The 15,854-nt window shown below is 35.7% G+C and overlaps 1 protein-coding gene across 3 annotated transcripts in view; it reads left to right on the top strand.

Annotated features, from left to right (window-relative positions):
- The window catches only part of LOC143257091 (rho GTPase-activating protein 100F-like), a 54,104-nt gene that overhangs the window by 27,849 nt on the left and 10,401 nt on the right, over nucleotides 1–15,854 (top strand). For all 3 annotated transcript variants that reach the window (XM_076515308.1, XM_076515309.1, XM_076515310.1), the window contains exons 3-4: nucleotides 718–2,302; nucleotides 13,631–13,809. In XM_076515308.1, coding sequence (XP_076371423.1) covers nucleotides 718–2,302; nucleotides 13,631–13,809 — 1,764 coding nt within the window. The remainder of the gene's footprint in view (nucleotides 1–717; nucleotides 2,303–13,630; nucleotides 13,810–15,854) is intronic.

Genomic DNA, 15,854 nt, shown 5'->3' on the forward strand with positions numbered 1-15,854 from the left:
GAGCTATCTGCGCTAACCGTCCCTAATTTTGCAATGTAAGACTAGAGAGGGAAGGAAGTTAGTCATCACCATCCACCGCCAACTCTTGGGCTACTCTTTTATCGCAATTAGTTGGATTGACCGTCACATTATAACGACAGAACAGCTGAAAGAGCGAACATGTTTGGTGCGACGGGGATTCGAACCTTCAATCCTCAGATTACGAGTCGAGCTCCCTAACCACCTGGCCATGCCAGGCTAATAGCTTTGTTACAAATAAATAAACGAACGAAAGAGTTTCGTCTTACGTTTGACGATATTTTAGAACTGTCTTTCGAGCAATACAGAAACATCACACGTAATAAGAAGACTCACAAATATTACAAATCTCCAAACCTGGTGTCAGAAAGGTTCAAAGATTTGTCTCAGTAACTGAGAGATCCTAAGGTTGATTTTTTTTATTTAGAATTTTTAAGTATATATATATATATATACAAGAGTTATCTGCACATAGTTGTCCATAATTTTGAGTTGATAAATAAATTCGAAAAAAAAGTAAAAAAAGGGGAGCATGGATTTACGAACCCGTTGACTGTTAAGCGTTGCATATTGGCTGTCCACGTATTTCATTAACATTCAAAATTTGAACTATTACCTCTGTCTGTGCATTTAATCCTCAGAAATCTTCATTTGTGAAATTTTTATCATATTATTTTTTTATGTGTGTGTGTGATCCAGGAGACAGAAACTAGAGAACCCTCAGTAGTCGAGGAAGTTATAAGTATACCTGGTCCGTCCCGCCCCAGAGTACCAGAGATGGTTGTTCAACGAGACTTCCGGAAGATCAGTGGCATCTCCACCGAGGTCTTTAGACAGATTGAACAGGTAGAGAATGACTTCGATGCTACAACAGCCGCTAATATCGAGGCTGTTGAGAGACGTGGGGAGATGATCATCCGGGTATTAGACCCTCGCAGGTTAGGTCGAGTTGGGGCTGACGCCAGTAAAAAGTACCTGAGTGCTGCTACTAGTAGCCACACTGTTCAGTTTATAGAAATCATCAAACGGCCAGGGCAGACGTTAGGGTTGTACATACGGGAAGGGGATGGAATCCGACGAACAGGGGGGGTATACATCTCCAGAGTAGCACTTGAAAGTGCTGTGTATAACAGTGGACTACTCAAAGTAGGGGACGAAATCTTAGCTGTGAACTTGGTTGATGTGAGACACATGAGTTTAGATGACGTGGTCATTATAATGTCCATTCCAAGGCGTCTAGTATTAACCATTCGCTCCAAGATACCTGGAAGATTGCCTTGTCATCCATCACGGAGACTCGTAGAAGAAGTGCGTCCGCCAGTTGTAGTCTGGAAAAAAGAGATGGAAGAGGAAGCAGTGGAAGACGTTAATGGTAACAGTGAAAATGGGCAATTAATCCATGCTAGGACAAAAGGATTACCATCAGGAGTTCCGCCAGTAGCAATTGTGCTAAACGATCGAGGTAGACAACAGTATGATGACCATGGTCTCTACTATAACTCCCGCCCTCGCCTTCATGGAGTACTACGGGATCAAGTACGAGAGGAAGAGAGGCCCTGGAGGATGGAACCAGAGATATCTCGGCGTCCAGTAGTCACGCGACAACCAAGAACCCGCCCCAGATACCCAAAAATGTTAGAAAGTCTAGCTGAACAGGTACATCCATTTCATAGGTATCCACCTCCACCAGCTCCTTCCAAAAGAATGCGTCCACCTCGTAAAACTGTGGCAAAGAGTCCCGAGAGGAGTAGCACCTCTCGTCGCAAGTACTGGGAGGAATATGAGGCTTCTATTAGTGGTCGCCCAACAAGGATCCTGAGGGCTGAGAGTGAACAAAGGATTCCAAGAGATAGATATCACGAGGAGGATGTGTACGATATATATGCTGTTATGGATCAACGGTCGAGTGTACAAACGACTAGAACTATGCAACCAAGGGGTCGAACGCGTAGGTCTCTCAGAGAAGGCCCGCCACAGGCCGGGATACTACGGCGACGGCGGCGCTCAGTGACAGAAAGTTGTTCCGATACCGAAGTGCACCATGCAAACTCCAGAGGACCTGCTGTTTTGTACAGACAAAGCAGTTTGCCCCCATCCAGAGGACACTGCCAATTCCGAAGCAATTCACTGCCACGTGCTCGCGCCGCCGATCTGGAGACCCGGAGGCACCGCCAGTCTGTCCGTTTTGAAAATGAAACTCTGCCTTACGACTCTCAGGAGGACAGCGATGGCGCCGTGTCTGCCCCAGAGCTTCCAACCTCCAGGTCGGGTAGAAAAGGCTCAGGTAGGTTCTTTACATGAAATTTTAGTGTTTTCAACTCCATTGTAGATGTAATTGATATTATTTCTGTGTGTGTGTTCACGTTTACACAGCTGTAAGATGTTTCTCATCAAAACACAAGAAGACATCTCTGGTTATTATATGTATATGTATATTATCATAATTAGTATTTTGTTGTTATTGTGTGTTTTCTTATAGCAAAGCCACATCGTGCTATCTGCTGAGTCCACCGAGGGGAATTGTTGTTATTATTTTAAATAATGCAAAGTAACAGCACACGCGTTATATAAGATGCTGCATGTTTTCAGAGCTACAGCCATTGTCTAAAGACATTTCAACAGAATGTTTAAAGTTTGACTTATGAATAATTCCCTTTTTCTTCTATCACAAGTTTGAAAAGACCTACTTACGTAACAAAATTTAAGTAATGTTCGCTTTTCACTGTGTATTTCAAATTATTAGACTTAAAAGTGCGTTAAAACTTTTTTTTCAGCCGACATGTTGAGGTAATGGCATAGCTATGCAATTACGTTCAGCTGCGTTAGTACTGAAAATAAAACAAACCCAACAAAGTCAAGGATGTACATAATCAGGTTACATTGATGGACCTTTGATTTAACACGTATTATTAAGGTTTGGGGAGTAATCGTATTTACAGTGGGGATTGAAACCCGAATTTTAGAGTTATAAGCCTTAAAGTTTACCACTGAATCACCAGAGAGAAGATTTGATCAGGTACGTTTCTAAGTTGTAAAGAAATATAGAAACTACTGAGAAAAGCTGAATGTACGAAGTTTCAGGTGTTTCATTTTCAGTTAGTTTTGTACAATTAAATAACAGCCTGTTTTGCATTACCTCAGAAGCGGAGAGGATGAATTTAACATGTAACAGCTTGAATGAATAGGCAGGTAACAAACAACCAAGCAAAACCTTCAGACCTGTTCCATTCGAGTGATGTTTTCTCAGTTAGATGTTTGTCAAAGGCGGAAATATCTACATTTCGTCACGCCCTTATATTAGAAACTATATACTCCAATTAAGCCTGTGGGTTTGATTTTGGTTCCGTAACAGCGAAGTCGTAGTTTTAATATTCTGTATCTTTGCTCATGTGCCATCAACTCTGTGTTTGCACTCGGTATTAAAGGTGAATTTTACAGAAAAAAGAAAATTTTGCAGTCAAAAGAACTACTCATATTGATTAATTTTGCAGGTTCACATTTTTTATAAAACATATGTGCCAATAAATGAAACATAGAACTTGGTGCAGAAAGAGCCCATTCCAAGCGGCAATCCGAACGTTTTAGTTTTTACGTTTGCCGCTAGGCAAAGTACTGTGACGTAATAGTTGTTAAACAAACCGCCAACGCCAGCGCGTTGAATGTAAATAAACATTGCCAGTGCATACGGAGAAACAGAGGCGGAGTCTGTTTTGACTTTGTGTTCTGAACAGTGTCAAGTAGCGCCATATCAATTCGAACCTACTCTGAACGAAACTAGAACAGTTACTTTTGACACAGGTCTGACATGTTCTAGTGATGAGGACAGTTCCACGAGCGAGAGTAGCGGAACTGTGAGTGATACTGAAGAAATAATATTATATATTAAAACAACATGCTTTATGAGGTTTATGAGATTTACATTTAATATGTTTGTTTGTTTGTTTTGAATTTCGCACAAAGCTACTCGAGGGCTATTTGTGCTAGCCGTCCCTAATTTAGCAGTGTAAGACTAGAGAGAAGGCAGCTAGTCATCACCACCCACCGCCAACTCTTGGTCTACTCTTTTACCAACGAATAGTGGGATTGACCGTTATATTATAACGCCCCCATGGCTGAAAAGGCGAGCATGTTTGGCGCGACGGGGATGCGAACTCGCGACCCTCAGATTACGAGTCGCACGCCTTAACACGCTTGGCCATGCCGGGCCACATTTAATATGACAATGTCAAAGTACTGTGTTAAGATTAATTTTATTATGATGAGATATGGAAATATGTTATGGAGTTTATATTTGATTGTTTACAAGTCTACAATGTTTTTTTTTAAATACATAACATGTACTTGATTACTTCAACATGTTCAAGACATAGTCTTATTTCAATTTATCTTGAAATATTAAATTTGAAAATGGTATTCTTCAAACTTTTTCATATGTAAAAAGGATACAAAAACATCTACAGAATGATTTACCAGCTTTTAAACTTGGAATATACTCTATTTGGGATAGATTTGTCTACTGTCTTGACAAGGAAATCAAGGTTTCACTGACTTTCAGGTGCCTCAAATGCAAAACACGCTCATGAATGTGAAATGTGTATGTCAAGTTACATTCTTCAAAAACTTGTACTTTTTAAATTATTATATTATACTAGTTATTGTTTATCGCTTTATACTGCACACATATCTTTAAGTTTGTTCTTTTCGTGATGGCAAGGGATGGCTTCAGATGGGTGGAACCTGTACGCTGCAGACTGAGATCAGTCCTCAGCTCTACACGAGGAAAGATGGTGGGGACGATCCTGTCTACTGCCGATGGATTTTACAGTCTCAACATGCCTGGCTTGAAACCAACGGAATCCAAAACAGTGGGATCCGACACAAAACATGAGCTTTCAAAGTGATCTTGACAAAGCTTTGCATGGTGTGAAGGAGTCCAGTTCTTCCTGTTGACCACTGTCACCACCTTGCCGGTTCCTTCTCCTTGCACGGAAACGAAAAGAAGCTTTTGCCCGATGCCGAAACGTTTTTATAAACATAAGCAACGCAGTAAACCATGTTATCATAAAACAAACATAAAGTAGCAATATCAAGACAAAACATAGTCTCACAAAGTATGTAATCCGAAATAAGCACCGATAGATTTACATAAAACACCAGCACTGAAAGGAACAAAATGGTCGGCGCGCAACGAAGCGTGTTTGGCAACTATTACGTCATAGTTGTAAAGTGTCACGGAAACAGCCGAACGACCGAGAGGAACTTGAGTTCGAGGACCCACATATTTTGTTTCATTTTCTACTCAAAAACTAAAGTGTTTAAAAATATGGCAACCACACAGGAATTATACCTAACCAAAGTACAGTTTCGAAGGCAATTATTAAATTTGTTGAAAATTCACCTTTAAGTTCGCAGGTTTCGACGGTGCATGTCAATTTATTATTTACATGTTGGGATAGGTATTCTGAACGGTTAATTTCGATTTTCGGTTCTCGTTAAATCAACTTGGTATGGTGTTGTGATAGAATGGTTGAGGAAGTACAACAGTATGGTGCAAGTTGTGAATTAGAAGCGAAAACTAGGTTTTATTTTTGACATTAATAACTGAGCCTCACTTTTTTATTGGCTGCTCTTTCTGACGTCGTAGCAGAATGCATTTGTATATTTTTTGATATATTTTATTTGTAAACAATTATAGTAATATATAGCCTAAACTTTATTTCGCCTCCCCTTTTTCGGTTGATCCGAAGTTTGCACCAGTTTACCTCAAAACAAAAATTGCTTTCCCTACTTCGAAATCGTGGATGCATAATAAGAGTGATGGTAAAATCCCACTATTCCATCTGAGTGGCCTAAGAGTTGACGGTGGGTGGTGCTGATTAGACTCTTTCCCTCTAGTTTATCACTTCACAGCTAATGACGGCTATCACAGGTTACCAGTAGATAATTTTGCGCGAACATCCTCACTCCCACCACCGATAACTCAAAGGCAAACTTCTGGATTTATAAAACCAAAATTCGGGTTTTCATCATTGTACAAGACACAATACAACCCATAGTGAAGCTTAGCAACCAAACACATTCTTTTGTATGTCATTGTTATTCATAGTTTATCAGTTAATCAACATAACATTCTTTGTTTCTTATATACGTCTAATGTAACTGAAACGATTCCGTTACTTTAATATTTCTTGATATTTCTCAACCCCAGTGTGTCCAATTCAAGGTTTTGTTACTTACGGTGACAATCACTTCTACTGAATTTGTTATCGTAACTCGACATTAAAACCCGACCATTGATTTTCGCTGTGCGACTTACAAGTACGCCGCCGCTATGAAAGTACAAAAGTAAGTCGAAATATCAGGGCAGGTCTTCCTTCCGTTACGTCTTGTTCTTTGGATATGCATTATGATCATTCGAATTTTAGTTTAAAATTTTAAAATGTAGGAAGGCTTTTACCTACGGGAGAATCTGTAAGGTATATTGACTCCTGGAGTCGAGATTGTACGTAAAGAAGTGAAACAGAGAAAGCGCGTTGTATATTTTTATCGCGCATGGATATCGCTGATATTTGGCACATGGGCCATTAATTGAGGTTTAAATGAATAATTTTTGAATTGTAGATGATTAATCATTTAAATGCGTCAGCAACATACGAGCAATTATTATGTTTTTCTTAATAATTTTACCGATGTTACGATAAACTTTGAGATTATTTTGTTACCACACTAACAGATACTGTATGGAAGTCCTAACAGTTAAAAAACAACAACCAGCAATTAAAGTTCAAACCATTCAGGTACAGACACGTATATTAAAATTGCTTCCACCCAGTGACGATAGAAACCGGGTTTCGATACCCGTGGTGGGTAGAGCACAGATAGTCTATTGTGTAGTTTTGTGCCCAATTTTAAACGAACAAATTAAAATTGTAACTGCGCATGACCAGTTAATTATATTAGTTTATTGTTATATATTTTCATAAACTAGTTAACTCGGGTTTGATCTCGCGATATGTACAGTATTTGTTGTTTGTTTCCTCTATTTAGTTTGAAAGTTAGTGTTGTCTTTAATCATAAAATAGAAAGGCACGACCTTAAAGTTATACGAATGTTTTAAACTGTTGGATCAACACAGTTTTCTGTCGAATCTTATTGAATTTTTAAGACGAATCTTTGGGAAAAAACTGGTATAAAACTTTCTGTTTCTCAGTTTGTTTTTTAAATAAACAATAGAACAAAAAACAAAGAAATTTAATATCAGTGTTAAAAACGAACACTAACTAACTTCAGCGAGTTTATTTATAACAAATGAATTGGAATACTGCAAAATGTAGAAGAAAGAAATATTTCTAAACCTTTTAGGCATTTAACTAAAACTAAAATAATAGATGTTTGAAACAACGAAAAATATAGTATTGGATACAGAAAAAAATATTTCAGTTCACGAGGTTCAATAAATAGATGTTCTTATTTAATTCTATTCTTTGTTTAGAAATCAATTTCGGGAAATTATATCATACTTCCGACGTTGGTTAATTCTTCTAAAATGATACAATAACTTTATTGTAACTAACACTTGAGGTCTAACACGACCTGGTGATTAGGGAACTCGATTTACAATCTGTGGCTTGCGAGATCAAAAACCGTCATCGAATGTGCTTGCTCTGTCAGCCGTGGGGGTATTATAATGTTAAGGTCAATCCCACTGTTTGTTGGTAGAGAGGATCTTAAGAGCTGGCGGTGTATAATGTTGACTATCTGCTTTCTCTAGTTTATAACCTCTATATTAGAGACAGTTAGTGCAGATAGACATGGAGTAACTTGACGCGAATTCAACAAACAAACGTGTTTATTTTCCACTATATCGAAATTAGCTTTTAAAGAAGTTGTTGTAGATGGCGTTAAAATATGTCTAAGTTGAGAAATAGTTAACTATGCGATAAACATTATTGAATGATCACGGATAGGTTTAAGAAAGGCTAATTTCATAATTCAGTTACTTTTAGATTTTTCTCTAACCTGAATTTAATATTAATTTATCAATAAATGAATACATCTAACAAAATGTTATTTTTTACGAATTGTTAAATAATTCCACGTAACACAAGGGGGAAAATAATTAAAGGTAATTATATTAATTGTAAAATAGTATTCATAAGGTGCAGTTTGTTTCTACTCAAAGCTACTTAATAGGCGTGTCCATTAAGAGGAATCAAACCTCGGACTTTAGCATTTACTTGTTTTGTTAGGCTTAGATTAAATGTCAAGGCTATCATTTAACTTGCTCTACAGTTTTTGCTAATATAAACATGGTAAATGTTCAGCTGAGATATTTTAGATTTTTGTTATTTTAGGAAATTCTCCCAACTACCCCTCTAAAACACGCCGGAAAAAACAATTTTAATTTTTTTTTTCAAATAAAACGTATTTTCTGTAAAATAAAGTAATACATTTTGTAGTTATCAACCAAGTTATATAATCAAGAAAATTATTTCAATTTGATTAACTTTCACTTTCATAAGGTTTCATTATTTATTCATTCTCTCATATGTTCTGTTTATTACTTTAAAAATTAAATTATCATGGATAAATTCCTCCCCCGGTGGCTCAGCGGGAAATCTGAGGGTTTCTAACGATTAAAATCGGGTTTCAATACCTGCAGTGATTATGGCACGAATAACCCATTGTGTATTATGTTTAATATGTAATCATGGAGAAGAAAAACCGGCAAATATATTTGACCTAAAGTCGTCCTTGGCGGCTTTACGGTAAACAATAACGCTGATAACACAAAAGTTTGGTGTTCAATCCCCGTGGTTGTCAAAACCAGTTGTGTGTCTTTGTGTTTAAAAGGAGCACACACGCAGAAAACAGTATATACATATGTGTGTGTGTGTAATGCAGAGATATGTTTAAATTTGTGAACCATTTTTAAACGAATATTTTGTTTCGAATCGTCAAGACATTTAACACGAGTTTTAATAAAAATACTTATATATTTGTTTGTTTTCATTAAGCACAAAGCTACGCCAAGTGCTATCTCTGCTTTGCCCACCACGGGTGTCGAAACCTGATTGGTAGCATTATAAGTCCGCAGACACACAGCTGTGCCACAGGATACCTTATATATATACACACACACGTTCCCCAGTGGCATAGCAGTATGTATTTGGACTTTCAACGCTATAAACCGGGTTTCGATACCCGTGGTGGACAGAGTACAGACAGCCGATTGTGTAGCTTTGTTCTTAATTACAAAACCAACAACATAAACTCATACACACGTGGTATCTAATTACGTACGTCTATAGATAGATAAATGGATATGATATGTTTAGATTATAAAACTGAAATTTAAGCATTTTCATAATTTCATTACTGTGTGAAACGTGCCCTCTACTGGTACAGTGATATTTTGTCTTCGTTTCGTAAACAATTAGCGATTTAAGTTACGGTTTGGCAGTTTTATGTTGAAAACTATCAAAAGATATGGCCCGACATGGCCAGGTGGTTAAGGCACTTGACTCGTAATTCGAGGGTCGTGGGTTCGATTCTCCGTTACACCGAACATGCTCGTCCTTTCACCTGTGGGAGCGTTATAATGTTACGATCAATCCCACTATCCGTTGGCAAAAGCCCAAGAGTTGACGGATAGCCCTCGTGTAGCTTTGCGCGAAATTATAAACAAAAAAAAAATCCAAAGATAAAGTCAGAAGTAATACGTTTTATTTTGCTTTAAAACCTTAGTAGTTTATTTTGAGAAATAATTTACAGCTCATTCTGTTTCAGAAAGTTTGTTTCTTAAATTAAACAAATCCAAAAAAGTGGGTTCATTTCTCAAGTCAAATTTTAAACAGTAGGTTCATGTAATCCAAGGTTAATATAATAAATTAATATTTTCGAAAAAAACAAACAGAAACTGCCTAAAATCAAAAGAATGATCACTGTTGCACTATACTAAAAATACTCTCGTCTCAGTGCTCTTTGACATTCTGATGGATATTCGATTTGATACCTAACCGGATTTATGCAAATACCAATACACGAATATGCCTTTTTGGCGCGCGAGTCTAACTTTCCACGGTTTTCCACGAAAATAATATCTAATCTAAACGTCGGTTGGAAATATATTTTAATTAGTCCTAGGGGCTTAGTGTCCTAATTAGATACTTCAACGTTTCAATATTATTTTATTAATTCATGTGCTGGAAAATGTATTTGTAACATAATCCACAAACAAACAAACAACAACAAAAAATGAATGTTGAACTTTTTAATACTGTATCGAACCCTGGTTTACGAATTCATTCAAACATGTATCCACTTTTGATAAGCAGGTTATTGTTTATATAATTTATCCCAATCGTTCTGAATGTTGATATTTTGCCAGATCTACAGACCAAGCTATGAAAATAAAATTATGTTTGAACGAGAGATTTCAAAGCTCGATTCCAAAACTTCGAAAGATAATTCTCGTTTGATTTGGATTTTTCACAAAGCTACTCAAGGGCTATCTGAGAGAGACGACACCACCTACCGCCAAACTTAGGCTATTCATTTACCAACAAATAGTTGAATTGACGGTAACGTTGTTACGCCTCCACGACCGAAAGGGCGAGCGAACATATTCGGCGACGGAGATTCGAATCCGCGTTCTTCAGATTGCGATTCGAACACCCTAACCACTGGAAATTTTATATTTTAAGATAACGTGTCAATAATGCACGTTGCAATGATTGTAAGTCTCAAACTTGTTCATTTATTGGTTTGTGTTTAAGCCTAAAATTGTATAAAGAGCCCAACACGCACTGGAAGGATCGAACTCTATATTTCAACATTATAAACTCTCAAACTTACCGCTGAGCCACAAATACGTAATATGACGATAAGAGTTATTTTGGGTGAGTTTAATTTCGTTTTTCATCTGGTAATTAGTAAGTATTGCCTTCTAAGGAACAGCATATATAAAGGAAAAGGTTAACACAAATATCTGCCACCAGTGAATTAGTTGTAAGTACACAAGCAGTTGATAAAGTGGCACTATGCTGGATATTTAGCCATACATTGTTTCAGGACCATATTCAGACAAGGAATTGAGTAACATTGACACAGCACATCAGGTTTTGTACTTAATACAAATTATCACTCAAAACACTGAGTCATGTTTGTTGTTGTTCTGCTTCTGCTTATTTTATTTTGGGCTAATGTTTTTAAACAACCGATATTAAATTACACATATAGAATGATTAGGGATTTTAATAGAGAGAAGAGTCAGTCTTATTTCATAATCTAGTTTTCAAATGAATCATTGGTTGGCGTGTCTGGAATGTGAATTCTAAATTTTGTATTCTGTTTTCTTAACAACGCCTCTGCGTTTCGAGACCACGGATGATGGTCAACTCCTGCTATTCTGTCAGAAAAGTGTAGCCCAAGAGTTATTGGTAACTGTGGGGGCTATTGATTGTCTAGCCATTCGTTAATTTTGTACGAAAGTTCTAAAAGAAGCAAGAAGTACACACACATTTTATTACGATATTTAAATGTCTGATGTCCTTCAAGTTAGCTTATTACAATACTTATATGACATTGATGTCTTTCAATGTAACTTATTACAGTATTTACATGGCATTAAAGCTCTTCGAGTTAGCTTATTAGAGTACTTATATAACATTGAAGTCCTTCGAGTTAGCTTATTGCAATACTTATATGACACTGAAGCCCCCCTTAGGATTGTTACAATACTCTCGGCTACTTATTTCTAAATGTCACTTAATATTATTGTTTTTTATAATATCATTTTTAATAATACTCCTTGTGCTACTTGTCCCACATACACTCAAATCTTCCTGAGATTCTGAAAGCAGCATATTACAGAGCACCCTGGTGGTGAGCGTGAATCCACTGTCATTTCAACGTTCCACTTCCAAGGTGTTAGTAAACAACTTAAGTAAAATATGTTTTACTAACTATACAAATGAAATGTTGAATGTAACACCTAGTCAGCAACTCCATCATACCCATGTGTATTCTAAGTTGTTTTGGTATCACCTATGGGCAATATATCGATTTCAGTGAATCAAACATCGCTACACTATTAATTTATCCTTATTACATGGCTGAGTAAATTATATTAAAACTTTTTTGAATATGGAAATTGCTAAGTTATGTGACAACTACAGCCGATATAAAGTCGTGTGGAACAGAAAGTTTTGTTTGTTTTGAATTTTCGCACAAAGTTACTCGAGGGCTATCTGTGCTAGCCGTCCCTAAAATAGGAGTGTAAGACTAGAGGGAAGGCAGCTAGTCATCAGCACCCACCGCCAACCCTTGGGCTACTCTTTTACCAACGGATAGTGGGATTGACTGTCACATTATAACGCCCCCATGGCTGAAAGGGCGAGCATGTTTGGCGCGACTGGGATGCGAACCCGCGACCCTCAGATTACGGGAAGAGAAACAGAAAGTACCAGAGCTATATTTGACCTTATTTTACATATCGTAAGTAGTTTGATATCCTGGAAATCGATTGCTTTATGAAAGGGTATGTAATAGTGACTTATATCACAAAATACTCGTACTCTTAGACCGTAACAAAAGATGTAGTAGTTCCCTTCTATTTAATGGCAACGGAAAATAAAGTAATATGGATCAACTTGGGACACAGGGACCATCTAGAGAGACCTGCAACTGAATATATTGTAGATCAAGCACCGTAAAAAAAATGTGTAGTCTTGTAACAGGTGAGAATCCAGTAAAACAAAAGTCCGCGATTAAAATTGTCCACGTGCCCCAGCTAACAATGCACAACACAATAAAAAAAAGGATCTGAGTCTGTAAACATGACGAAAGTTATGTGCTTGCTAGGTGCTTCCAAGACATTCTTGTGAATGGACTGTTAGGTGTGTTCATCAACTTTATGGCCAGTATAAATCCAGAATGGATAATTAGTGTGTTTTGAACATGAAAGTCTTACGACAGGTCATTTTGCAGTGAAAAGTATGCTGCAGGGCTATGGTTAAGATGTAAGGTTATCAGATAGAACATGACGAGACGCAGCGACATGGACTGTAATGACGTGATTAGGCTCCAAAACCATTTTAATATAAAGTACTCAGCCATTTGTATATCCGTGTCCACTTTCTGTTACGACAAAATAGTCACATATCTACATTTCTTTCTGAATTTTTATTAACTATCGGAACATTTTAAAATATTTTGAAGCTAATTTAGTGCAAATTTAATCTACTACGATGCAATTATCAGAAGTATGGATCACGTTTAAATTGTGAATATAAATTATGATTACATATTAAAATATTTTAAACACATTTTTTGGTTTTTACACCTGGAGTACTTGATTTTGCCTCATAAGCCATGTGTGCTCCTAGTGACGTAACGGTAAGCCGAGGGCTCATCGTTTAAAACCGTGTTTTAATACAGCACAGATAGCCCACTATATGGCTATGCGCTTATCAACATACAATCAAACTTAACCTACAAGTGGCGCCAGGTGTTGCTCAAGTCGAAAGTTCAGGATAATGTTTCTTACTTGTTTTTGTGTGTTTATGTTATTTTTCGTATCATTAAAATTTTTTTTTTTAAATTTTCCCAGGTCGTCACAGACCCCCTCCTAGTATTTTCACAGCAGGTGAATATCGTGACTGGTTAAGTCGAGCACCTTCTACGTCAGCAATATATGAGCGCGTGAGGCGAGGTCGAGGGTTGCGTCACGTGCAGCCGCTGCCTAGGACCGCACACAGTGTTGAAAGTTTCCTGGATTCGCTACGTCAAGTAAGCTAGGAAAATATGTACTCTTAAATTTTTTTTTTAATCCGATTGTAAAAAACAACAACACATGAAGAGAAGCCATTTGGTGTAACTTTTTAACTATATTTTCCTTATATTATTTCATATTAATAAAAATAAACTAAACCATTTTCTTCACATTTTAGCTCACACTACATGCAAAGCACATTATTACCTATATTCTAAGTCTTCGTTTTGAAAAAACCACGAAGAAGCGAATTATAACGTGATGTATTGAATTATTGGAATTTCATTGGAAATGAACAACCATTAGATATAATGATATCATAAATCACTTAATACTGAAACATAGGTGTTGAGACTATCGACTGTTTATATTTTTGTGGGAAGGGGGTGAAGGAGTTATCTTGTTAAAAATACCAAGAACTTCAGAAGGTAGTTTTCAAATTATGGATCATTAGATGTTTCCTTTCTTGTACATTTGTGCAAATGAATTTCAGTTTTTATTGTTATTTTTCGTTATATTTACAACCAGTTTCGTTTTCAACTTTTGGTTCAAATATCCATAATACATAAAAATTAAACTTGTTATAGTGGAGATAAAACTATAAGTTAAGTGTAAACATAGGGGTAGTATTTTATATAATAAACATCAAAAAATAATAATATATATATATATTCTGAAACTTTGATTTTATAAGTGATTTTAAAATTCTTTTCGTGTCCCTTACACTTACAAAAATGTATAAAGAAACGTGTTAATTATTTACCGAGTTTATACAAAAACATAACATACAGAATTGACTTTTTTATTATGAAAAAATATCAATTAATTTGTACTTGTTTTAAGTTTAAAAATAAACAATTATGAGGATTTGTTTTCATTGACCCCTTTTTCCTTCAGTTAACATGGTTATATTTCATTCTTGGTTAAAGCCTCAAATAAGCCTTTACTATTGGTAACTTGAACTTCTGATTGTGAAGAACGATATTTGGTACAACAATTTTTTACGTAGAAACATATTTTTAATAAATTATTTTTAGTACTTTTATTTATGTAAAATACCAGCTATTTATCTCATTTAGCTGATGCTCAAGATATGTAGGTTTTTAAAAACAAGAAATTTGTTTATAAAAATAAGGTAAAACATAGTGTTAATCTTACTTGGCTTGTTTAAAAAATGTGTATGTCTCAAAATGCAAGGAATTACTTGTTTCAAAATATGTAAATAATAATTTACTTAGCTGATTCTGAAAGTATGTAGGTTTATGAACTCAAAAAATAATTTTCTTACCAATTTAAAGAAATATCAGTAATCTAAATGTTTTAAAGATGAAGATTAAAATACAAGTTATTTGTTTGCTAAAATAAATTAAAAATAATATTAATGCCATTTAACTACTACTGAAAATTAGTACACTTAAAATACAAGAAATTATTTGTTTAACTAAGTAAAGTAAAGAATGGCATTAATGTAACTTAACTAGTTATGAAAATAGGTAGGTTTAAAAATATGGTACATATTTATAAAAGTAAAGTAAAGAATGACGTTAATGTAACTTAACTAGTTATGTAAACAGGTAGGTTTAAAAATACAAGATGTTATTTAATAGCTGGATGTATGGAACAGCTTTATTCCAGTCAGCAAGAAATGATATCTGATAATTCATTGGTAGTTGATGTTACAGCAACAGTCTTTATTTCCACTGTTGACCAGTTAATAAAATCAGAGAAAAACTTTAACAAAATGTTAAATATTTACAGTAAGTTTGTGGTAATCACTTGTCAGAAACTGTTGTGGTAATAGGTGATATCAGTGCCTAAGTCTAATTATTAATATGTTATAATTTTTTAAATTTACTAAATACAAATTACAAACTAGTTATTTTTACTGTACCATGACAAACACTGCTTCATAGAGAATACTTCAGCATGACAAACAATGAACTGTAAAAAATACTGCACCATCAGAAATAATGCACTGTAAAAAATACTTGCCATAATTACTATGACATACACCTTAAGAAATATTTTACTGTGATAAACACTGTACCATAAATAATACTCA

This window comes from Tachypleus tridentatus, chromosome 7 (assembly GCF_004210375.1).
Source record: "Tachypleus tridentatus isolate NWPU-2018 chromosome 7, ASM421037v1, whole genome shotgun sequence".
NCBI classification, from domain to species: domain Eukaryota; kingdom Metazoa; phylum Arthropoda; class Merostomata; order Xiphosura; family Limulidae; genus Tachypleus; species Tachypleus tridentatus.